We start from the raw sequence: 27,313 nt of genomic DNA, 5'->3' as shown, positions 1-27,313 counted from the left end.
TCATTGGGTTAATACGATTTTCCCATCCCCCTTTTTTGTTTATAAGAACCCCAAGATATTCCAACTTTTCTGTCTCTTCAATCATCTCCCCCTGAACCAACCATTTCCTTCTTTTTTTTTTTCCTCGGTCTGTTCTTTCGGCCTACCATCACCTTCGTCTTATTACAGTCAATTTATAGGGACCACTTACTCGCATACTCTGAGATCACATTTAAACTTCATCATAAACCCCACCCTGTTAGAGTCATTAAGAGCACGTTGTCCGCAAAAATCAATCCTGGGATCTCTTGATCGCCTAAAACCAGGCATGCCCATTTATATCCCCCAAGTCCTTGCAAAATATCATTTATAAATAATAAAAATAGAATCGGAGATAGTTTACAACCCTGCTTCAAGCCAATCTTATATTCAATCAGGTCGCTTGCTATAACTTCTTCCAGTTTAATAGAACAGTAAACTTTATCATAAACAGCCTCAGTCGCACGGATCATCTTTCCTAGAACCCCCACCCTTTGCTCCTAACGCATTTCTACTCACTGTGTCAAAAGCTTTTTCGAAAACAATGGCAGTTATATACACTTTACCTCCTTCCTTATTCAGATATTTCTCCAAGATCATCTTAACTATCATAACATTATTTGATATCCTTTTGCCCTTTCTAAAACCACCCTGGAAAATTGACAGTATCGACTGCTCTTCAGCCCAGTTCCTCAGCCTGTTCGCTAATATACCCGTATAAATCTTGCTCAAGGAGTCCAAAGTTATTCCTCTATAATTACTCAGAAGATTCCACTCTCCTTTCTTCTTGTAGTTTGGGCACATAATCCCAATTTGACAGTCTTTTGGGAACCTACCACATTCAAAGAGGTATATAAGTTGAACAACAATGGTGAGAGAACTAATCCTTGGGGCAATCCATTGTTTAGCTTGCTGTCTCTTTGCTTATCTTGCTTCCAGTGATTACTTTTTGCAATTTGCTTTACGTCGCACCGACACAGATAGGTCTTACGGCGACGATGGGACAGGAAGTGGCTAGGAGTGGCAAGGAAGCGGCCCTGGCCTTATTAAGGTACAGCCCCAGCATTTGCCTGGTGTAGATAGATGGCGTGTGGCCTCTGAAGAGGCCGAGTGCAGGTCTTTCGAGTTGACGCCGTATAGGCGACCTGCACGTCTATGAGAATGGGGCCCTACCTGTGATGAATTCTAATGCTGAAGACGGCACACACACCCAGCCCCCGAGCCATTAGAATTAACCAATGAAGGTTAAAATCCCCGACCCGGCCGGAATCAAACCCGGGACCCTCTGGACCGAAGGCCAGCACGCTAACCATTTAGCCATGGAGTCGGACATTTGTCTGGTGTGAAAATGGGAAACCACGGAAAACCATCTTCAGGGCTGCCGACAGTGGAGTTTGAACCCACTATCTCCCAAATTCAGGATACTGGCTGCACTTAAGCGACTGCAGCTATCGAGCTTGGTCCAGTGATTACTAGGAACTTCCGATCACTTAACATGTTGTTAACCAGTTGAGCCATCGTTCTGCATGGTATGATACAAACAAATTTGTAGATAAGGCCTTCCCTCCATACAGGCAGCAGAAAGATCAACAAATACTACAGATATTTTCAGCTAAATTTGATATCCCGCCTCTATGAAGGATGGAAGAGACAATACATGGTCGCAGCAGCTGGTTTGAAGCCTGCCTGTTCAACTGGAATATGCTGTAGGATTGTGCTACTTATTCTGTTATATATCATCGTTTCAAAAAGTTTGTAGCAGCAGCTAAGAAGGGCGATGGGCTGATAGCTTTCTACCTTGTTGCTGGGTTTGCCAGGTTTCAGAATAGAAATTATCTTTGCCTCCTTGTACTCCAATGGAAGTTGACCAGTCAGCAGGATGTCAGTGAAAACTCTGCCAATCATTTCTTAGCATATCCTCCCAAATGAATCAGGAATTCTGGATGGATGCCATCGAAACCAGGTGACTTAAAAAGTTTGAGGTCCTTCAGTCCTATGTCAATGTCTAAAACTGTGAAGGGATGTGCATATTCAGATGAGGGAGATGTCTTTTTCAGATCATAAAGCTGTTGTCTAATATGTTTGGTATGTTTCTTGTCATTAGACACTCTTGATGTGGTGATGATGAGGGAAGCAATTTGATCAGGTGTTACTCCTGAAGGTTTGCTGCACATTGATCCACTTCCTCCCAATCTCCTCAGAAGGCTCCATGCTTCCCTCCTTGAGTGGGCAGAGTCCATACTTTCAACTGTATTTGTCCATTTCTGCCTTTGAGACAAGACTAAGTTGGTCAAAAGTTCTGTAGCTATCTCTTGGTCACTACTTTGCTGGAAGTGTTGGTACAGTGTTTCACTTTCATCGCTCCATCCTGGGATATACAGTATTCTTTATGATAGCCACTTGGCATACACTTTTTAGCTGTTGCTGTTACTACACTGATGAAGCGATGGTAGTTCTTATGGCATGGAGGGATTCAGCATATGCACATGTCCAGTTCCCTTGACAACTTCACCCAGTCAGCTTTCTGGAAGTTCTAGCGAATGTGTGGAGTTGATCGTATGACACGGACCATGCAACCAATTTCTATTATTACAGGTCTATGCTGGATGTGGGGGAAGGCATCTATCACTTTTCTTGTGGCAATGATCAGGAAGCCTATTTCATTGAAGGTAACAAAACATAAGTCAGGATCTGAATCCTTACCCCAAGCAGTTGACCTGAAAGTACCTTGATCTTTGACATCGAACACTAGATGAAGATTGTTCACTTCAGCCCATTCTGCAAGCATGCTTCCTTTTTCATCATTGTCAGAGTACAATGGAATCTTGGATTGCAAGCATAATTCGTTCCGGCAACATGCTTGTAATCCAAAGCGCTCGTATATCAAAGCAAGTTTTTCCAAAAGAAACAATTGAAACGCGGATGATTTGTCCGAAACACAAAAGTATTTATTTGCATACCATTTCTAAAACAAAATCTAACGTAAAACAAATTAAAGTGCACTTTTCCTTACCATAGAATCATTGTTGGTGTGAGGAAGACGAGAGATGACATGGGAAGAGTTACTGTGTAGCACGAATTTCACTAACGGAATCACTGCTATCTGTTGGCTCACTGGAATTGTTTTCTTTTCGTGTAACTTTAACGAGGAACCTGTCCAATGACTGTTGCTTTTGCCTCTTTTTGGGGATTTCACAAAAATGTGACATTGCATTGTCATTGAACTGATTCATCGCCCGTACTGCTACAGCCTTATTCGGGTGGTGTTTTTCTACAAAATTTTGCACCGTTTCCCAGATTTTGCACTTCTCCCGAATCTCAATTGAAGTGAGAGATTCCACTGAATTTTTCTCCTCCTCTTCTTCGGACGATATCTCCATAACCTCCTCCTGTTTTTCGCGATGCAGGTCCATCAGTTCGTTGGTCTTCCCCAAGGACACAATTTCATCGACAATCGGCGACTAATTGTCACCAACAATCCCCTCAAAGTCACATCCAAGTACACAGTCAGGCCACAGATTTCCCCAAGCGGAAGTGAGTGTTCCCAGGCTTTATCGACGATCTTCAGGCAGTTCAGGATGGGGAAATGATTTCTCCAAAACTATCGGAGGGTAAGGTTTGTTCCTTCGGTCACTTCTATGCATCACTGAAGTAGTGCTTTGGTGTATAGCTTCTTGAAGTTCGAAATGACTTGCTGATTCGTAGGCTGGAGTAGTGGAGTAGTGTTAGGAGGAAGGAACTTAACCTTAACGAACTTGAATTCCTCCATTAAGTCGTCCTCAACGCCTGGAGGATGAGCAGGATCATTGTCCATAACCAGCAAGACTTTGAACGGCAGATTATTTTCTGAAAGGTATTTCTTCACTATGGGACCAAAGACCTAGTTCATCCATTCAACAAACGAACAGGGGAGGGGAAAACGTAGGCCCACAACAACAATGAACAACAATGAAAGAGCATGTATAAGGCCGGCTGGCTAGAAAAAATTAAGGGATATTTGGAGATGATAGGTTTGGGGTACATGTGGGAAGAGGTGTGGACGAAGACAGAAGCTAGAGGGATGAAGGTACTGACAAGGAGGAATAAAGATATGTATAGGCAGAAATTATTAGCTGAAAGTAGAGTAAGAAGTTCTCTTAGTGTTTTTAATAAAGTAGAAGTAACGAAGATAAATATTAGAAACGTTGAGAGGATTGGTTTGGTGGCTATTGGGCATTCACAAAAATAAGGGATGGTTAAAAGGTGGAGAAAAGTCAGTATGTATACTTTGTGGGGCAGAGAACAGCGATTTTCACTTATTAGGTAATTGTGAAGAAATAAGTATGATCAGATATAGTCTATTGAGTGCCAAACATCAGGAAATGTTAGGAATAGGGGACGAGCGGAGTATTATAAGGTGGATTATTAAGGAATGGGAAGACAGAGGAGAATTGAACGAGTATTTATGTGCGGTTAAAAAGGCATGTATGAGAAAAATGGAAGAAGGAGATTCATAGAGCAATGGTGGTGATTATAGCTTGGAGGAAATAAGGAGGTATGTGTTTGGGAATGGGGACGAGTGTTTATGATGTTTATGGGGGTCTTGTTTAACAGTATTCAGTGGTTGAGTTTGTTAGGCAAGTTCAGCAGTAAGTGAAGTGCTGGTGACATAGTGAAGAATGTAGAATTCGTGCCTGGAGGTGAAGTAAGACCGAGTGACAGCAATGTGTATTCAGATTGCGAAGTAAATGAGTAAAAGATAAGGTATGTGTGAAATGTAGAGGCCTTACCGTTGGCTTGCGATTGTTGTCATTTGGTGTAGTTTTAATCCAGGGTAAGCCAGTTAAGTAACAAGGATTGCGAAGTAAGCAACTGTGTATACAAGGGCTTGAGCTGAATCTGTTGTAATGCAATGTCAGCAGTTTTCTTCTTTTGCAGAACTATATGTTGTGACAGTCATGTGGTGAATGCAAGATCAGGGTAGGACCAGATTAGTTGTTTTGTAGGTAGATTTTTTGTTTAATATTATTATTATGGGTAGTTGGTTGTATACATTAGGACACGTGCTTTTTTCTCACTATTCAAGCATAGTAGGAGCTGGTAAGGAATGATGGACAAGCGAGAGCAGGACATACCCGTAAGAAGACGGGGTGGGACGGGCCCACTCCAAATAAGTAAAAGAAGAGAGAGATATGTGAGAGGCGGGATATGGGAGGAGAGCGGCTCCAGTTTCATGTGGACGGCCGCAATGGAATGGTGAGAGAAACGCATTGTCATCTGGTAGGATTGTTGGGGTCTTCCTTAGGGCCCCACGGATACAGCCGGTCATGTCATTATTGGGAGGGCGGCCTTCTTCTCACCATCCTTTATTGTTAATTTTATTTTGCGTCTTAATATTAAGTGGAGACAATGGGTGTGGCATGAGGGACTGAGGATGACTGCCGTGGTGATTCTACCTTAAGAGTGTCACGTTTCTGGAGTATCCAATGAACCTCATGGCATGCCCAGGGAATCCGGTATTTCTTTTCTTTTGATGTGAGTTGTCCACGTGAACATGTATTGGGGCAAATTCGCCTGTTATGTTCAATAAATATCTATCTATCTAAATTAGGGAAGTCTCAATTAAGTTGCTCCGAACATATGTAGCAATTCCATACACTCTGTCATAACTTGCACCAAGAGCAGTATAGCCAGGAATTCGACCTATGCTTTGGAATGTTTCTTCGCTGAAAACATGACTTTCCTGAATGGCGACAATATCAATGTTATAGTCCAGCAGGAATTTCAACAGATTGTCTCACTTTGCCTTGCTAATACTTACGACATTCGGTTGTAAGGGTCAGATAGATGGACCAATAATTCTCATTAATGAGATCTGAGAAGAACTGTTTCTATTATTTCGACAATATGTCATTGCCAGGAGATCCTGTGGATAGTCTGGCTGCCTGTTTTCACTGCTGCTCAGTTAGCACCACCCAGGAGGCATGTGTAGAGCAATTCGAGGTTAAATCTACTGACGTAAGCAACTCTACCTCCATACCAATGAAATCTAGTTAGGTCATTATCAACTGGATCCAAAATAAGTTGCAGAGAGGTCAGAGTGACGTCCCCTAAAACAGCATATTTGTGAGTTCAGAAGCAAAATAATACCTCTATTATCTTGGGAAGTAAATAAGGTCCGTCTTCTAAGTAATCGTTGAGCGATAGTTGTCCAAGTGTGTATGAAGATGCATCAAATACTAATCTGTAATTTGAGTGTGTCATCCTTCCTCTTCTTCACGACATGGTTGGGAATGTAAATTGTAATGGCTGTGTCATCTTCCAGGTGAACAACTTCAACTTGTTCTTGAACCATGTAATCTAGCATTCTGCTACAGTACATTTCTCTGAACTGTGAATTTTTTTTTTTGGCCATCCTGTGTTGCCAATTTTCAAACCATTTCTGAGCGTTGTCATAATTGACTTATTTCCTTTAATTCCAGGTGGAACATAGGGCCTCGACAAAAAAAATCCAGCTTGTTCTATCTGCTGCCAATGCTTTCACCTCCCTCCATGTCTTGTTAACTCATCAATCTCCTTGTCTATGGTTCTCTTCCAGGTAATCCTTGGTCTGCCTTGCCTGCAACTGCCTTGTGAATTCCAACTCAATGCCTGCCTTGTGATACTTTCTTGTGGTCTTCTCAGGGTGCGCCCAATCCATCTCCATTTTTTTCTCATTATCTGTTCCTGTATGGGACTTTAACTTGTGGCCTCCCGAAGGTCTTTGTTTGAGATGGTCTTTGACCACCATATTCTCAAGTCAAACACCGATTTATAAGTCTGTAACCTTGTGGTAATGTCTTTGGTCACTTTCCAGGTCTCACTTCCATACAATAACACAGATTTAACATTTGAGTTGAATATCCTTAGCTTCGTTTTTATACGAATGTGAGGGGATCTCCATATTGGTCGTAATTGTGCAAAAGCAACTTTGGCTTCATTTATACAACTCACCATATCTCTAAAAGCACCTCCATCCTGGCTTACCATGCTTCCAAAGTAGCAAAATTCCTCTACACTTTCTATATCCATTCCATCAAGAGTCAAGCTACAATTGTTACGATGGTGTATGCGTATTTCCTTAGTCTTTTTGTTATTCATCTTTAAGCCTACTTCTTTAGCTTCTATGTTTAAGCCATTCAGTTTGATTTCCATGTCCCGAAAACATTCTGCAAGAAGACAGGGATCATCCGCACAATCCAGTTCTTCCAATTGGTTATTTAACCCCCACTGAATGCCACGCTTTCTATTCGTTGCCTCTCTCAGCATACAATCCAGTGTCATGATAAACAAGATTGGCGACAATAGACATCCTTGTCTTACTCCAGATTTTACAGCAAAAGGTTCAGACAGCTTCCCTTTATGTTCCACTTGACAAGTATATCCATCATACTCTGCTTGTGTAAGACGGACTATCTTTTGTGGAATTCCAAACTTTTCCATAGCCTTCCACATTTTCCTCTGGTTGACAGAGTGAAAAGCCTTTTCAAAATCAATGAAAAGTATATACAAAGAAGTCTGATACTCAGCAAATTGTTCAATGATTAGCCTTAGTGTGTTCATCTGATCCACAGTAGACCGGCATTCTCTGAAACCTGCTTGTTCTTGACGTAGTCTCCTGTCAACGGCTATGCTTATTCTGTTCAGCATGACTCTTGACATCACTTTTCCCCCATATGAGAGCAACGTTATTTCCCTCCAGTTATTGCAATCTGAGAGGTCACCCTTCTTCTGTATCTTGATGGGGACACCCTTCTTCCATTCCTCAGGAAGATGTTCTTCGTTCCATATTACTGTTAGAAGTGGCTCCATGATTTACGCTAAATCTGGATCTACCTTTACGGCTTCTGGGATAATGTTATCTACACCTGTCACTTTGCCATTCTTCATTTGTTTCACTGCTTGTGCAATCTCTTGTCGTGTTGGTAGTTCTACCAAGATGTCTGAATCCTCCAAAATGGTTTCAACTTCTTCAGTTCTTGATTATGTTAAATCTGTGTTACTGTATGGAAGTGAGACCTGGAAAGTGACCAAAGACGTTACCACAAGGTTACAGACTTTTATAAATCGGTGTATGAGGTACATTATGAGAATATGGTGGCCAAAGACCATCTCAAACAAAGACCTTTGGGAGGCCACAAGTCAAAGTCCCATACAGGAACAGATAATGAGAAGAAAATGGAGATGGATTGGGCACAATCTGAGAAGACCACAAGAAAGTATCACAAGGCAGGCATTGAGTTGTAATCCACAAGGCAGTCGCAGGCAAGGCAGACAGAGGATTACCTGGAAGAGAACCATAGACGAGGAGAGTGCTGGAGTTAACAAGACATGGAGGGAGGTGAAAGCATTGGCGGCAGGTAGAACAAGCTGGAGAAATTTCGTCGAGGTCCTATGTTCCACCTGGAATTAAAGGAAATAAGTCAGTCAAGTCAGTTCTTGATTCCTCACCAACATTATTGAGTACTTCCATGAAGTGATGTCTCCATCTTTCCAATTGTTGTGTCTCAGATGTCAAGGCTACTCCGTTTGCATCTCTGACAGGTTTCTGCCCTGAAAAGTTACTCCAAGAAAGCTTTCTCTTAATGGCATATACTTCTTTGCTGTTGCCGACTCTTGCTGCTTCTTCTGCTTATGTTGCCAGTTGGTCCGTAAACACTTGTTTATCTCTCCTCACTTTCTTCTTAACCTCCTTGTTGGCCTCCCTGTATTTTTCCATTGCTACTGCTTTCTGGTTTCTTGTTCTACTGGAGCTCACGAGTGCCTTGCACTCTCTTCGCTTTTGGATTGATTCCCAAGTGTCACCCGATATCCCTTCTTTCCTCCCCGGTTCTCTGCAGTCCACTATCTCTTCACATGTGTCATGAAAGAGTTCCTTGACTGTGTTCCATTTAGTATTTACCTCTTCATCTGGTTGTTCGGCGAGGGCTTCAAACCTGTTCTTCAAATGTATCTTAAATTCATTTTGCACATCAAGTTTTCCAAATTTCCTGGAGTTGAAATGTTTCATTCGTACTGCTGCCTATTTTACTGGTGCTGCCACCTTCAATCTAATATCAGCAGTCATAAGGTGATAGTCGCTCCCTACATCTGCTCCACGTTTATTCTTCACATCCAGGAGTGAATGTCTCCATCTTTTACTTATTGCCAAGTGATCAATTTGGTTTTCTGTCCGGAGATTAGGTGACACCCACGAGATCTTGTGGCAGTTCTCATGCGGAAACAATGATCCACCTATAGCCAATCCAAAATTACTGCATAGGTCTATGAATCTCCTATTCCGTGTCTACCCATGATAATTTCTCTTCCTTCATTTTCACTACCGATTTTTGCATTTAGATTTCTCATCTTCTTTATCCCTGCCAGTGTTGATGTCAGCCTATCATAAAACTCCTCCTCCTCTTCTCCTTCTGCTACCTCTGTTGGCGCGTAACGGTCACAGGTCTAAGTTTGGTTCTTATCATACAGTAATTATCCTGTGTGATACAGGGGTCCATTCCATTATGCTATTTTTTGCTTTCTTTGTGAGTTAGACACCCACTCCACTTGAATACTGATCATTTTCTTCTCTTCCAGAGTAAATGAAGACACCACCCTCTTTTGTCCTCACCTCTCCGTAGCCTGTCCATCTTGTTTCACTCAACCCAAGTAACCTTTTCATTTCTGCATTACTTCTTTCAGTCTGCCAGTTTTATACATAGTTTTCACATTCCAGAATCCGATTTGTGTCCTGTATTTTACTCCAAAAGTCGTCTCCATAAATCCGGCCAGCATAAATTTTGTCTGGTTTCTGTAATGAATTTAATTCAGGTGTGTGAGTTATTAGCCCACAGTACCCTAAGTCCTGTGGAGGGGCTGCCTCCTATCTGCGCTAGACAGCAAGATTTTTCTGTAGGGGTTATCTAACTTAGCCTTTAAAGACCCCTCTTTACCACAAGGCAGTGGTTTCTTCTTTGTTTATCCCCAAGAAGAAGGGTTGTCTCCTACACCAGCTTTGCCATACCAAAGGACTCCTTCTCTGCCGTTGCTGCGGTTGAGGTCTTCACCAGAGCCCCGTTAGCTGTCATTTTCAGGGTTCCTGTAGGGCCTTCACAGCTTCCGTAACGGTCATGGAACATACACAGTCCCCACTGTACATCACCCCTACAGGCAATCCCCTACTTCATGCCATTGCCCACCTCGCATGACGTAGACGAGGGGTTGGCCTTGTCGTGATTACCTGCTATTAAGTGTTTTTCTTTCTTAAGTGACATCACAGCTCTTCTTTCCTCTTTGCTGTGGTAAGAAACATGGAACTACCTCAGAATAGCTTCATCCTTAGCATTAAATGACCATAATTTCACTTCGGTATCTCTAATATAAATGGCTTCAAGACTCCAGAAATTGCGAACATCCTTGTTGAAAGGATCAGGTACCCAGCAAGTAATGTGACTGCTGCAGTTGAATAATGGTGACAATGCTCCTATTACCACTCAAAATCAGTCAGAACATCGAAAGAACCAGGACAAGTAAAGAAGAAAGTCAAGCTGTTTGGGTATCGAACTGCTCCAATTAAAACTTGTATCAGGAAGTCCTGATTTAGGCCATGGGTCAGCCATCTTCAATCCGGAATTAAGGGGTAGTGGGATTATGTCTTGAGGAACTGGGGAATGTTAAGAGTACGGACTGTCACTTTCTAAAACAGTTACAGTTATTTGCCTGAGTCCCTTTTATATTGACCTTACTCCTACATTGTCTGGCAAAGATGGGGCACTAACAAGGCTATTGGTGCTTCGAAGAATCCGACTGGTTGGATCTTTTGGTAGTTCATGGTAGGTCCCTGGGTCCAAACTCTGTGACATCTTCGCAGTGTAATCATTAGTAGCCATGATGACAGGGGCATTCCCTTTATCCACGGGAAGAATGAGTACATTCTCATCCATGTTGAGAATTTTAATGGCCTTTCTCTCTTGGACCGCGAGGTTGCTCTTCGGTGCTGGTGCCTTTCTCAGTATCCGTGAGGCTTCATGGCAGATTTCGTCTGCCTGATCAGATGAAAAACTGAGGTAGACCTTATATTTACCATGAAATTACTGATGGAACAACAGTGGGAATATGGAAAAGATATGGTGATGGTATTCCGAGATTTAGAGAAGGCATACAATAGTGTTAAAAAAGAAAAGGTGTGGGAAACCTTGGAAAGAAAAGGATGCGGAAGGCAATCAAGGGAACTAGTGAAAGCAATCTATAAGAATTGTTTCAGCTGTGTCCAGACTCCAGTGGGGAGAAAAGATTGGTTTAGAAATAAAACTGGACCAAGACAGGGAAGTGTATTGTCTCCACTTATGTTTATAATGGTTATGGATGAAATTCTAAAAGAAACAAAGGAAAGATATGGAGGGGATATAAAAATATTGTTGCTTGCAGATGACATAGTGATCAGGGGAGTCAACAATGCAGAAGTGCAAATCCAACTAGGAGCTTTAAATGCCATTATTGAGAAATATGGTATGAAAATCAGTGTCTAGAAGAGAAAAACTGTGGTGATGACAAGAGGAGAAAGAGAAAGAATCGTTAGTATCAGAGGACAAAACCTTGAGGTTGTTGAATACTTCAAATATTTGGGAAGTGAAATAATGCAAGATGCAAGGTTGGATAAGGAGATCAGCAAAAGAGTACAAGCAGGAAATGCGTTCTACCAGAATGTAAGCAACCTGGCGTGGAACAGAGAAATTTGTATGAAATGTAAAGAGAGAAGGTACAAAATGTACTATACCCCTATATTAACGTATGAATCAGAGACTTGGACTCTGACAGCAAGAGATGAGAATAATATTCAGGCCAATGAGATGAAGTTTCTGAGGAACATGATAGGGAAGACAAGGAGAGACGGAGTAAGAAATGTTGAGGTCAAAAAGATATAGGGGTAATAAAAAAATTGAGTGATAGGATGGAGAAGACTAAATTGACATGCTATGACGATGGAAGAAGGAAGGATACCAAAACAAGCACTGACAACCAAGATAGAAGGAAAGAGGGCAAGAGGGAGGCCCAGAGCAAGATGGATGGACTCTATCAAGAAGAGTATAAGCAAAAGAAGAATGGACTAGAACACAATTACTGAAGAGGAGGGGAAGGAGAGGCAACAGTGGAGCAGTGACATCAACACCCCAACCTGGCAGGAGCTCGACAAGGGGTGTTTGTGTACATCTCAATACTCTCCTCTTCATACACTCACAACTCATTACACTATGAGCCACCACAGAAAACACGCAATAGTGAACACATCCCTCCCTCAGGAAGGGCATCCAACCGCAAAACAGGCCCAAGTCCACATGTGAGACACAGTTCGCACCCGAGACCCCACCAAGGTGTGGGAAAAGTGGTAGCAAAAGCCTGCTTAGTGGTCATGATTGTTAAGGTGTCAAGTCTATATGGTTGGACACCATGGTGAGCTGGTTTGAGACCTATTGATTGAAAACAATTTCACCATCAGAATGTTGGTAAGAGGGTAGGAGAGATGATGATTCAGTCCAATTGTATTTGAAGGTGCTCAAATATGTCAGCCTCGTGTCGGTAGATTTACTGGCACGTAGAAGATGTCCCATGGGACAAAATTCCAGCAAATCAATGCCATCAAAACCCGTCAAAAGTAGCTAGTGGGACATTAAAAAACAATAACATTATTACTAGGACTATTATTTTTAGAGGGGGTGGTATACAATTTCTATTCACCAGCTTGCATGCCTAAAGTTTGGATTCAATTCCAAACCTCTCTGCAGCATTCATGTGGAGAGAGGGCATACGACACTGTTGATGGTGATTCATTCATCAGATGGGGACGTGAAGCTTGAAGCAGACAGCCTGGTGCTATTCAACAAGAGTAGGCTAAGTGCTGACACCGGGTTTCACCCTCTACCTACCTCATTATCATAATCATCCCACATCCCGACATGCAGGTCGCCCATGGGTGTTAATTGGAAGGACCTGCACCAGGCGAGTCAAACATGTTCTCAGACTCTCCCGGCACTAAAAGCCATACAATAAATAAATAAACGGTAGGAGGAGGAGGAGGTGAAAAAGAAGAAGAAGACTGTATTGTATAATTATGTTATTTCGGCCTTCAGTTCTTCTACAATACAGGGATTATTTAGTCAAATTTTCCCTTTAGGTTTCCTCAAACATAAGAATCACAGTAAACTAGGTCAACTGATCTAGGGGGCCATAAATCAGTACTAATTACCCAGTTATCAAATACTGGACGTAAAGTGTCCACAGAGAGCTGTATGGGCTGTGGCAATGTTGTGTTGAAAATATCCATATTTCTTTTCTTCCTGTGTCAGTTCATTAAAAAAATTTAAAAAAGTACTCCACAAATGCACACTTTGAGAATTTACATATCCATGCCTTGTCAGACATAAACATCAGCTATAGATCCAATTTTGCATTGTAAACACTTTCACAAAACCAATTACAGAACCTTATTCTTGCAGTGAAATTTGTTGATGAAGTTCCTGCACAAATCTGATTTTATATGGTTGAAATTTCAGCAGTCTGGTAGCTTTGTGGGCTGACCCCATGGATATGTTCATTTCCTGTGGTAGATGATTAAGTGATTTTTTGAATCACTCCCAAATATCCCCAAGTTTATCTTCTGTTAAAACGTGCTTTTTTCCACTTCCTCTGTACATCACACGCTGAAGCTGTTACAGTATATGCCACTTTTCATCAAATTCAGAACGTAAGATTTTGTAGGAATGCTAGTTAGGATATTTACAAGCAAATCTCTGAATGCATCTTCAATAACTATATTTATTTTTCAAGTAACATTCTACCAAATAAATTTGTTATTCAACTGAATACTTATTTTTCCAATTGATTACTTAATACACAAGCAACAGTTGCACACATGTTCTGGTATAATTTTTAGAAGCAACTAACTGCTCCCAAGCTGCAGTCAGGGAATGTAAGTCTACCGGTGGCTCAATGATGCAGAAGTTTCCTTGTAAAATGAGAGAACTGTATATAGCAATTATTTAAGAGTACATCACCACACTATACATAGAGTGTTTACTTTAAGAGAAAATACAATTTCAAAAAGGCAAACTGGGAATATTTCACTTCCTCTTTAGATAAAAAGATGAGTGTGATCAGTCCTATACCAGAGGTATATGACCAATTTATTGATGCCATTAGATTGTGTTCTAAAGAAGCCATTCCAAGAGGATGCAGAACTAATTACATACAAGGTCTTTGCCAGGAAATATCTGCCCTACTGAAAAACGACTTCGATTTGTATGAAAGGGACATTTTTAGTGCTAAAACTATTGGAAGCGGACAACAACTTCTCTCTGTTATTTCAGAGACTAAACGAGAACAGTGGTTAAAATTGATGGAAGAGGTTAACATGGATAGGAGTAGTCAGAAGGCCCGGAGGCTACTCAGCCATCTCAGTAATGATCCTAATAAAGCATCATCTCTTTGTAATGTATCCGCAAACCAAATTACTCACCAATTCATCCAAAATGGAAAGTCTCTAAACTCCAGTTCTAAAACAAAAGTGGATGTTACTAAGACAAAATTCATACCAGAGATCAGTATGCTTTCTAATCCTTTTACCACGGCAGAACTGAATGAGGTTATAAATATCAGTAAAAATGGAAAGGCTCCAGGTGTAGATGAAATCTGTATTCAACAAATCAAGAATTTTGGACCTGTTACTAGAGAATGGGTACTAAATCTTCTTAACAATTGCATTCGAACATGCAGAATACCCAATATTTGGACGAAATGTAGAGTTATAGCATTCCTTAAACCAGGAAAAGATCCACATGATCCTAAAAATTTGAGACCAATTTCCTTGCTCTGTCATTTATTCAAGATATTAGAATGAATGATTCTGGTAAGGCTTACAAAAATAGTTGAACCACTTTTGAACCCAGAACAAGCTGGTTTTAGAAGAGGGAAGAACTGTACATCACAAATCCTCCATTTGACCCAATATATTGAAGATGGTTTTGAAAATCGGAAAATAACTGGTGCAGTCTTCATCGACCTAACTGCGGCCTATGACACAGTCACCACATTCTGTTGACAAAGGACAACAAGCTGACTGAATTTCTTCGATGTCTTCTTGAAAATCAAAGATTCTTTGTAGATTTCCAAGGGCGACATAGTCGCTGGAAGAACCTCAGGAATGGCCTACCCCAAGGTAGTGTTTTGTCTCCAATATTATTTAATATTTACATGAATGATCAACCCTTGCCAAAAGGAACAAAAAGCTTCATTTATGCAGATGATCGAGCTATTGTCACACAGGGTGATGCAGTTTGAGAGTGTTGAACGGAGACTAATCAAAGCCTTAGATGAACTGAGTCCATACTACAGAGAAAACCATCTAAAGCCTAACACCTCAAAGACACAAGTTTGCGCATTTCACTTAAAGAATATACAGGCAAGAAGAAAACTGAAGATTTTCTGGGAAGGTGCTCTCTTGGATCATTGCTCAACACCTAAATATCTAGGGGTAACTCTGGATCGTGCACTCACGTATGAACAACATTGTGTTCACACGAAACACAAAGTATCTAACGCGAAACTCCATTCTTCGCAAGTTATGCGGTACCAGCTGGGGAATGCAAGCTCAAACAATGAGAACTACTGCTTTAGCACTGAGCTACTCTGCAGCACAATATGCATGCCGTGTTTGGTATAGATCGTGTCATGCCAAACAGGTAGATATTGCTTTAAATAAAACTTGCCAGCTTATAACTGGTTGCCTAAGATCTACACCTTGTGACAAGGTATACTGCTTGGCTGGCATTGCTCCCCCAGATATCAGACGTGAAGTAGCTGCCAAAAATGAAAAATCTAAAGTAGACATATTCCAAACACATCCGTTACATGATTATCAACCTGCTCAACAACGACTGAAATCGAGGAGAAGTTTTCTTCATACTAGTGAGTGCCTTTCAGAGTCACCTCAATCATCAAGACTAACTTCCTGGAGATCCAGAAACCTCCATCTCAACGGATGGATGGATCCATCTGAAACTCTTCCAGCTGAACAGGCTGCTGTCTGGGGTCGGTTGATCTAAGAACAATATGAAGAAGTGGGGTCTATCTGAAGAGTCAACCCTCTGTGCCTATAGAGAAGAACAAACCATGGTGCACCTACTTAATTGCAACTCCTGCCCTCTCGTTTGCACCATGCAAGATTTGGTGAAGGCCACATCAAATGGTCGAGATCTCACCAAATTCTGGTCCAATGTGATATAATTGTTACTTAAATGTACCTCTAGTATGTTTTCACCAGTTAGGCCTATCTAATTATTTATCATTCTTAATTAATAATTTATATGATGTATTGCTTCTGATACGAATAAATAAATAAATAGGAATTCAGAACTGATAGGGCTGGACTAAAGTGATATATCACTTCGTGTGGCTATTTCTAGCCGGGTGCAGCCCTTGTAAGGCAAACCCTCCGATGAGGGTGGGTGGCATCTGCCATGTGTATGTAACTGCATGTTATTGTAGTGGAGGATAGTGTCATGTGTGGTGTGTGAGTTGCAGGGATGTTGGGGACAGCACAAACACCCAGCCCCCGGCCCACTGGAATTAGATTGAAATAATAACATTAAGTTATTTATTAGACCACCTAATCAATACAAAATCGTCTTGGATGATTTACATAAATTTGTGGAATTAACCAATTAAGGTTAAGGTTAAAATCCCCGACATGGCCGGGAATCGAACCCGGGACCCTCTGAACTGAAGGCCAGAACGCTGACAATTCAGCCAATGTGTCGGACGACTAAAATGATGATAGAGAGGTGGTGGGAAGACAGGAAAAGATGGAGAGGGCTATGTTCCAAACATACCAGGCCAGTGGAAGAAGAAGACCCCATTTTTGTTGAATGAAAATAATATACATTTTTAAAATTTTACACTTGGCCTACAAATTGGTGAGATAAAATTTGTCTCTGGGCACTTCTTCCAAGCCTATACCTAATTACTCAGTTAATGAGAACACACTCTTTCACCGACACTTTATATAGCTTCAGCTACAATGTGCATACATTTTGATTTGGTGCCATCTACGCTGCCTGCATCTCAGTTGTGATGTTCTGTTCTGTTGGATAATCTATGGCTGTGTTTTAATTAATTTTGTTGGCTGAACACCAAGTGTGTGTATAACAATGATAACAATAATATCTCAGTTACCATGTGCAGGCACTTTGAGCTGATGGCATCTAGGCTGTCCACACGTCAATTTTGATGTTCTGTTTCACTCCACCAGATGGCAGAGTAAACTGAATCTCTTTTGCGTGACCTACAACTAAGTTTTAATTAATTTTGTCAGGTAAATAAGAAATGTGATACCACAGCTCTTTTAAATGCCAACACCATACAACATGGAGTATCTAATGGACTTCCTTCCTTCAAAACTCCAATTAACTCTACCAGGTTTGAACCCGCAGTCTTGGGATCCCGAGGCTGACACTCTACCACTGATCCACAGGGGGAGCTTCCTCTACCACTGATCTACATAAGGGGCTAATAATATAGGTTATCAGACAATTTTTTATACACACAAGCAGAAGAAGCTGAAGAAGAAATAGGACACTATCTTTTATAATGAGCCAATTACTAAAGGTTTTAAACACCTGTAACGAAAAGATTCCTAATCAAAACACTCAACTGTAATAATATATCTAAACTAATTCTTACAAGAACTTATTTAACAACTTACCATTCTCTTGATGAACCATGATAGACACTAGCAGAACATGCATATATCCAGTCCTGAGCCTCAACATTGATTGCTTCAGCTGCAAGGAAAGCGTGCTTGGGATCCTCAACTAAACGCACCATAACATAGGTAATAGACCTTATACCCTTACGTTCAACAACAGACAGCTGACGTTTCAAATACTCAGTCCACATTCCATTAGGATCAAATGAAATTCCTGGAGGATGGGAAGCCTCTTTGAAATGTTTTCCTGCTGTTCTCTTCATTCATGTAAAGACAGAGAAGATAATCATTATACAAATAATAGAAAAAGGGAAAAATCAAATAATAATATACAAATTTAAAATGAAAGTATATTAGTAAACTCAGTCGAGATTCCATTAGGATCAAATGAAATTCCTGGAGGAAGGACCTTTGATATGTTTTCCTGCTGTTCTCTTCATTCATGTAAAGAAAGAAGAGATACTCAAAGTAGGTATAAATACTACAAAAAGACAGATAAATAAGTAAAAATCATTTAAATACACTGATAATTCTCAGTAAATAAGTTACAAAAGAGAGGCAGCCTACTTTTACAGTATACTTTTATGATATCACACATAAAAAGAAAGAAATGATATAGAATACAGATAATATTACAAATAACCTAAACGGAACAACTCTCAAGACTTCAAACCTGGAACATTACTACTAACATGTTTTGTAGTCTACAAGGTAAAAAAAAACATTTAAGTTAAATAACACAACAATACAATAATTAAAATTGTACACTAAATCTTGCAATTTCTTTCTAAAATTATCATCCTAAATTCTTTCATAGGCGTAGCACTTCATAAAAATTATCCATACTGTACCATTAAGTTTAGATATCTGATGCAGTGAAACTCAGATAACTTATACATTGTTAAAATATTATTCTTTAAAAATAATGAAATTACATAAGAAAACTCTCTGGAAGCACTCAAGCAACAGAAATTAGTCAGACGATAACATGAATGGTCATAAATACTCTGCCAGGAAACGTAACACAAGATGATAATGATGTTATTGGCATTACGTCCCACTAACTACTTTTACGGTTTTCGGAGACGCCGAGGTGCCGGAATTTAGTCCCACAGGAGTTCTTTTACGTGCCGGTAAATCTACCGACATGAGGCTGATGTATTTGAGCACCTTCAAATACCACCGGACTGAACCAGGATCCAACCTGCCAAGTTGGGAAACATACGATTAAAGAAAAAGTAATTTAAAAAAACCAGTATTAACTAGTGCCAAATTAATTTATCATTTTTAGCATCCTAACACAGTCTTGATTTAACCCTTTCCACTCAAATTATTTGTAAGTCCTGATTTCTCCCAACTAGTATTTTATTTCTGTCAGCATTCTTCATATTTTAAAACCTGGTATTAAGTACTGGTTGTAACAATATATACAGGAATGAACTAAAAAATTAATGAATGTATGATATTTACATGACACAAAATCATGTTTTTCACTTTCTTAACAGTATGTCTTGAGTGTGTGGAAGCGTTCAAAGCAAATGCTTGGATGGAGCCCTGCTTGCTTATCCAACCAGTCTTCACTAAATTAATCCTGCATTTCTGCCTTACTGTTCATCCCCATGTTGATAATTACAGCAATAAATGCCTTCAGCTGTTCTAAAGTCACAGCTTTCTAAGAAAACCAGATAGAGCTCTCCTGAAGTGGAGTATTTTGCTGTATTTTCATTTCGGCAAATTTGTTTGTCTCATGGACAATAGACGTTATCAACTGATCTGGAAAAAATAGCTACCAGTACTCTAGTTCTATTTTAGGCCTATTGCCACAACTCATGAATCATCATGAATCACTGACTAATCTGTAAGGAAATTTGGCCAATCCTGCATCACCCGTTCTCTACGATCTCCAAGATATGCTTGAAGTCAGCACGGTATGACTGGGACTAGGACGAGTCACAATACTATCACATCCTCCATGATTTCTTGAATCACTAATGGATATATCACTTTCATGGCCAGATTCAAAATTGTTATCACTTTCTTGGTCACTATCATCAAAATCAGCCGAAAGTGACTCAGGAATCTCTGCTTCGGTCAGGCTGTGCACCGCCATGTTGCTTCACGCAACTGCTTTCCATTGTCAAGGAGTCGGAGCAATTTTGCCAAGCAAAGAGAAACTAAAACACACCTATTCTGTTTCTTTCGGATTCCGGAAGGGACCAGCACTTACGAAACGAAGTGCTAAAGCCCTGGCATCCTAGGTGACCTAGCAACGAACGGTGAAACATTGTGTCGACTCAGGGTCGACACACGAGCTATAACGCTAAATGACGGCTGTCGACCTCAGGTCGACACATGAGCGGAAAGGGTTAATAAAGGGTGTTATGAAACATACCTGATAAATTTTGCCAGTGTGTTTGGATGGTTATTCTGATAAAAAGAAGGTTCACATACCAAAGGCATGGGTATAACTTTGTTGCAGATATGGACATTTCTATAGAAGATGGCCCATAATAAAAACTACCAGATCACAGCATGCCATCTTTCATATACTGAACCAACATGAATAATGACTAAATATTTACCCCCCCACCAATAATAGGGCAACAGTTTAGTTTGGTAATGTTTTATTTTACCTGACAAGATTATCAGGCCTTCTTGTGATAACATGCAGTTAAAACATGCTTGTATGATGAAAATTACACCATTACAAACTACACTGATGAGCAATTGAATGAGAAATACCTGGCTAGTAGTGTGTAGCACCCTAGGCAAACATCCTCTTGTCTGTGAAATGTCCACTGAACCAATCGGCCACAGTTCAGGAGCGATGGACTTGTGCATCGTCTTGCTGCTGGAAAAGGTTTTCTGTAGGGTGCTGGAAGTGAACAAATGAGCAGACACGATCAGACAGCAGGTTTCTGTGATGTTTGCCAGCAAGGGATGTTGTCAGATATACCAGGGCTCCCATTTCCTTCCACGTGAATACTCCTCATACGAGGATATTGCCACCACCAGCTGAGCTGTAGCCTACTGGCAAAAGAGGGACCCATTGTCTCGTATTGGGTGAAGCACTTGTACACTACCAATGTTGCGTACCAACCAGTACCTCAATTCAATAGACCAGGTGATTTTTTTTTTTTCCATACTTTGGAAGTATAAAGGCAGTGTTCTTTTGCCCATGTCAGTCATTGTACCTTCTGACGTGCAGTGAGCAGAATTGCCCCTGTGGAATGATGAATCTTGTAAATTATTGTGAGGAGATGGTTCTGGATAACATAGTTGCTCACACCTCATTGTTCTCCAACACTGAATTCACTAGTGATCTGTTGCCCTCTAGGCCTATCTGTCGCCTCTTACCATTTGAGCTAGCCGATGTGACTTTCATCATAAACATGTTTACTCCATGGCACTTGACCATGGTGGTGACAGTATTCCCCGAATCCACGTACTCCTGGAACACTCTTGACATCGTGGCTCATGGAAAGCCCAATGCCTGCATGACTTCAGAGACAGAATGACTCATATGCCTTGCATCGATAATCTGCCTGCAATCCTGTGGGTCAACTATTACTCACATGGCCAGTACGAAGTCTGATGACATTCCAGTCACGTGCTACACCATACTATTGAGCCCGACACCATTTTGCCAAATCGATAACAATATCTCATTCAATTGCTCATCGATGTATTATCATCAATTTTATTGGCCACAGTGGACCACTTGAATCATTCCACATTCATCTTCCCTTTGAAGGTTGGAATGTTTGGTTCTTGTGATCTGCCCAGTACTTTTTCATTTGTTCCAATTGTAATTTTCTCAATTCATCTTAAATTGAAATACTTCTATGTGTCGTTTCTGCTGAAAATTTATGAGTCTTAAGAAGGGTGTTAATTTTATTTTTGTTCTCTGCACCTGCTAACTCAAGTCCAACTTCTTTCAAGATCTTGCTCAATTTTGTGGATCCATTGTTCTCCAGTCTTCTTTCCAAGATTTCTCATCACTAGCTGCCATAAAATTCGGCTTTCTGGCAGTCGCAAGATGTGGAAGTAATACAAGAGATTCTTTTCTTCTTCATGGTGCTAGTGATTGGGTCAATCTCTTGATAGACAGTTTCATTAGGAAGGATTCTCCAGACTCCTTCAACCTGGTATTTTTTATTTATGCAAGTTCTGATGATTCTTTTTTCAGTTTTGAGCAGATGATCAGTTTTTCTTTCATTTTTAATTTGGAAGAGGGTTTCACAAGCGTAACTGGCTTCCAGGAGAGTTGCAGTTTTATAGTGTTGGATTTTAGTGTCTATTGACAGACATTCCTTATTATATATTGACCAGGTTAGAAATTGGGTTTTTTCTTTTGGTTAGTTCTATTTATCTTGTTTAAGTTGTGTGTAATGATATCTCAAAAAAAAAAAAAAAAAAAAAAAAGCAAAGTCACCTCCGTACAGGCCATGAAAGCCCCAGGAGCAGTGAAAGGTAAAGGCTTCCACCATTGTTAACCTCGGCACTTGATGGGGTAGAGTGGTTAGCTCTACGCCCGGCTGCCTTTGCCCCCAGGAATTAACCTGGTACTCATTTTTGGTGTAGGCTGAGTGAACCTCAGGGCCATATGCACCTCCGGAAGTGGAAATCTTGTTTCTTAAATTTTACGACTTCCTGACGGGGATTCGAATCCAAGTCCTTCCGGGCGAACCGAGCACGCCTTTACCGCCTCGGCTAGGCAGCCCCTACTGATATCTCCAAGATATTTAAATATTGTAGAACTACTTTAAAGTTTTGATCATTTATGAAGACTCAGTTTTCTCGAAGGATATTTGTAATCCTATTTTTAGGGCGATCTTTTGGAGACTGGTGATCTGGGCATGAACTTCTTCCAAGTCAAGAGCTAAGAGACCTAAATCATCCGCAAATACCAGACAGTTTGTACTTCTCCATCAGTGTATAATATTATATCTTGTAGGACGGAAAATAATAACGATATTGGTTTTTACATCCCACTAACTACTTTTATGTGTTTCAGAGATGCCGAGGTGCCAGAATTTAGTCCCGTATGATTTCTTTTACATGCCAGGAAATCTACTGGCATGAGGCTGACATATCTGAGGACCTCCAAATACCACCGGACTGAGTCAGGATCAAACCTGTCAAGTTGGGGTCAGAAGGCCAGTGCCTCAATCATCTGAGCCACTCATCCCAGTGCAGAATAAAGAGTAAGTTAACTTGAGCATACAGAGAAAAAAAAAGGTGGCTACGTATTTAGCAACTAATCTTTAAAGGACTGAAATATAAAACTGGTATCACCTGAACAATTAAACTGTCATACTCTCTTTTAAATATGTATATCTTTTCGTCGCATACATGTTCAATTGAATAACATCCTGTTTACGTTATAGCTCCCATACACATACAGTTTGGCCTTCTGATTGATGTTATAGATAAAACGGTTACACTATGCTCTCTCCATTTGGTTCCTAATACACAAACAGATAAACCGGCAGGCTACATAACACAGTCATGTCTTCGAACCTATATTGCAGAGTACAGTGCAATGTTTAGTTGTTAAAACAGGCCTACAGTTGATAAACCACTTGCAAATGCAGCTATCAAGTGTGTATTGTGAAAATAAAAAGTACAATCATTTATGGAACAAACAGCGGTTTAGAAAGTAGAAATCATTTCGTTCACGTCGACTTGCTTCCAGAATTTCAATGTTTTCCAAAAGACTGCAGGAACTTCCTGCATACTGAAACGGGAATGGCGTGCCGACATTCTCCGCCCAAAGTATTTCTGAGACAACGCGAGCTAACACCCGTCTAGGTGATGTGAAACTATCGCTGTATGCACAGGCAACTCATATGATGGCGAGTCATGTGGCTGCTCGCTGCTCTGAGCTTGCCAAGGACAAATGACGTCACAATAGAACCTTCTATATGTTCTATGTCACTATCTCTTGAATGAAACAAGACATCAAATTTCTGACTACACCATCATGTAGCCCAGTATTAAATATGGTGATGTACCAAGTTTCAAGAAGTTCAGCGGCAAGACAGCCGAGTAATTAGAAGTTGGAGTTATATGAATTTTGAAGTCTGTGGTCCGACCTCCATGTATAAAAGAGGGCCACGAGGTTGGTAAAAATTTATAATGTCCAAGAACGGACCATTTACAGCATATTGGTATTATAAACTAGCAAGATACCCGTGCTTCGCTACGGTATTATACTGAAATTTATAATTAAATGCTTAACGTTTTATATATAAACCTCACAAATTCGCGATCTGACTCGTTTTCTGAGAGAATCCGCCAAAATTTGCGATCTGACTCGTTTTCTGAGAGATTACGGCAAAGTTCCTCACATTTTTCAATCTTTCTTTCCAGCAATCGATTTCGTACTTCCCGAGGTAGGTTCAGGTATTCCACGCGGTCAGTTCGGTCCCTAAATCTTTGCCGCCTTTTCCTATAAGCATTTTTAGTATGGTTCAAATCCGGAAGGAGATCCAGCGTGGTGTCGTCTTGGGTGCCTTGGCGGTACTGAACCCGTGGCTTGACTGTGTTCGTAGTCCTTACCAGGCCAGGACCCGTTTCCAGCGCGGTCCGCACATTTGACGAAGGTCCAAAACATTATTATTATTATTATTATTATTATTATTAGATGTTCTGGACCCCACAGCAAGATGCAAAACCACTACTTGGCGGTAAATTTCATCTGCTACCATTGTCATTTTTGACAATGTGACCAGCACCATTGTTGCGCGTAGGCAAGTGTGCAAGATTTCTGGCGATACTAATGACATACTTCTGTGCATTATTGACCGTATTATAGAGGTGAATAATTTGACGGTCAATCTCATTCCTGTTGTTTATTTCGAATGTGTTTAAATGTTTATTTATATGCCAGGAGAGTCTACTGTAATCTAAGAATGTTCTCCGAAGGAAAAGATGGCTGTTGAAATCGAACCCAGGAAAGATTAAAAATGATCGGTTTATGATCAGAATAAGTACATCGAAAATCTACAGCCTGTTTCCAGTCATTCGACAGGGTCAGGAATGGAATTAATAAAGCCCCATCTCGCGGCGACAATAGGAATTGTGCTGGCTGCCGAAGCACTCCTCTGGGGCAATGAGCAATGAATGACAAATGAAATTAAATATTGGACAGTGTTGCTGGAATGAATGATGACAGGGAAAACCAGAGTATCCGGAGAAAACCTGTCCCGTCTCCAATTTGTCCAGCACGAATATCACATGGAGTGATCGGAATTTGAACGACGGAACCCAGCTGTGAGAGGCCGGCGCGCTGCCGAGTGAGCAACAGAGGCTCCTTATAAGTACATTATCAACTGTAAAATCAATTGGTCTCACCTCCTTTTACACACCACCGCCATTAAGTTTATTTACCCCCCCCCCCCCCACAAAGAAAAATTAAAAGAAGGCGTGTTTCTTTATGTTTAAAGGAGATTCCAAACACCAATGTTCACGTCTATTACCTTCAGTTTTGAGATATAAGTATCCCCATAAATATAATTCACCTTTTTTCACTTCCTTTCACCCCCCCCCCCCCCCCCCGCAGGTGAATTTTCTAGCAAAAAATACTTGTTTCTTTAATAGTAAATGATCTTCTAAATACCAACTATCACGACTCTTAACTTCTTCAGTTTTTGATTTGTGTGTCCTCATGAAAGGAATTCAACTCTTCACTCCTGCTGCCCAAGATGGTTTCCCCTTCAAAATGCATTTTTCTTTGTTTTAAAAGGAGAGCCAAATACCAATTTTCATGTCTGTAACAACTTTAGTTTTTATTAGATGTACGTATTCTCATACAATTAAGTCAATTAATTTTTCAATTCACACACACACACACACACACACACGCACACACGCACACACGCACACACACACACACACACACACACACACACACACACATTGGATTTTCCGAAAATACGTGTTTCTTTACTTTTAAAGAAGATTCCAAATATCAAATTTCATGTCTGTAACATCTTCATTTTTGAGATATCAGTAGCCCAATTAAAAGAAATCGACACCATTTTCAGTCATTTTTACACACCCCCGCCCTTCCACCCAAGTGGTATTTCCGAAAACTAAAAATACACGTTTCTTTGTTTTTAATAGAGATAAAAATACCATTTTCACTTCTTGTTAAGTTTTTTGATATATATTGTAGAAATTCTCATTTTAAAATTTCACCCCTTTTTATTTCCCCTTAAGGGGAGTTTCCACAAACAAACCACCTATGTTTCTTTACATTTACAGGAAATTACAAATACCCACTTTTTACGTCTGTAACATTTTACCTTTCTCAGATATTCTGTAGATATAGTCTTTCAAAAAATTCACCCCAATTTGTCACTCCAGTTTAACCGCCATTAACTGGATTTTCCAAAAACAAAAAATACGTGTTTCTTTATTTTTAAAGGAGATCCCATATACAAATTTTCAGATCTGTAATATCTTCAGTTTCTGAGATATATGTATCCTCATAAAGGGATTCAACCCTTTTACACCCCTCCTATTGGGATTTACAGAAAACAAAAAATACATGTTCCTTTATTTTTAAAGGAGTTTCTAAATACCAATTTGTACAATTTTAAACTTTTAAAGTTTTAAGATGTAGACACACTCATTTTAAAAATTCACCCCCCTTTTCAACCCTCATTATTTGGATTTTCCAGAAACGAAAAAAATACCTGCTTCTTTATTTTTAAAGTAGATCCCAAATACCAATTTTCAGGTCTGTAATATCTTCAGGTTTGAAATATAAGTAGCCTCATTAAAGGCATTCAACCCCCTTTTCCCCCTTTTCCACCCTTCCCATTGGGATTTTCCAAAAACAAAAAAATACATGTTTCTTTATTTTTAAAGGAGATTCTAAATACCAATTTTTACATCTATAAACTTTAAAAGTTTTGAGATATAGATACACTCATATTAAAAATTCATCCCTTTTTTACCCCCCTCCATTAATTGGATTTTCCAAAAACAAAAAATACGTGTTTCTTTATTTTTAAAGGAGATCCCAAACACCAATTTTCAGGTTCTGAAATATAAGTAGCCTCATTAAAGTCATTCAACCCATTTTCACCCTTTTCCACCCTTCCTATTGGAATTTTCCAAAAACAAAAAATACGTGTTTCTTTATTTTTAAGGAGATTCTAAATACCAATTTTTACATCTATAAACTTTAAAAGTTTTGAGATATAGATATACTCATTTTAAAAATTCACCCTCATTTCACCCCCCATTAATTGGATTTTCCAAAAACAAAAAATACATGCTTCTTTATTTTTAATGAAGATTCTAAATACCTTTTTTTACATCTGTAAACTTTAAAAGTTATGAGATATAGATGCACTCATTTTCAAAATTCACCCCCCTTTTCACCCCCATTAATTGGACTTTCCAAAAACAAAAAAAATACGTGTTTCTTTATTTTTGAAAGAGATAAAAAATACCAATTTTCAGGTCTGTAATATCTTCAGTTTCTGAGATATAAGTATCCTCATTAAAGGCATTCAATCCATT

The 27,313-nt window shown here is 40.0% G+C and overlaps 1 protein-coding gene across 4 annotated transcripts in view; it reads right to left on the bottom strand.

The window, feature by feature from the left end:
- PGAP1 (GPI inositol-deacylase) overlaps positions 1–27,313 on the bottom strand; it is a 202,261-nt gene that overhangs the window by 126,349 nt on the left and 48,599 nt on the right. For all 4 annotated transcript variants that reach the window (XR_011018454.1, XM_068228327.1, XM_068228328.1 and 1 more), the window contains exon 6: positions 17,771–18,030. Coding sequence is in view for 3 of the 4 variants with exons in the window: in XM_068228327.1 (XP_068084428.1) it covers positions 17,771–18,030 (260 nt within the window). In the remaining variant the exon portion in view is untranslated. The remainder of the gene's footprint in view (positions 1–17,770; positions 18,031–27,313) is intronic.

The sequence above is a fragment of the Anabrus simplex genome, chromosome 6 (genome assembly GCF_040414725.1).
Source record: "Anabrus simplex isolate iqAnaSimp1 chromosome 6, ASM4041472v1, whole genome shotgun sequence".
NCBI classification, from domain to species: Eukaryota; Metazoa; Arthropoda; class Insecta; order Orthoptera; family Tettigoniidae; genus Anabrus; species Anabrus simplex.
This window is presented reverse-complemented; position numbering and strand designations above follow the sequence as displayed.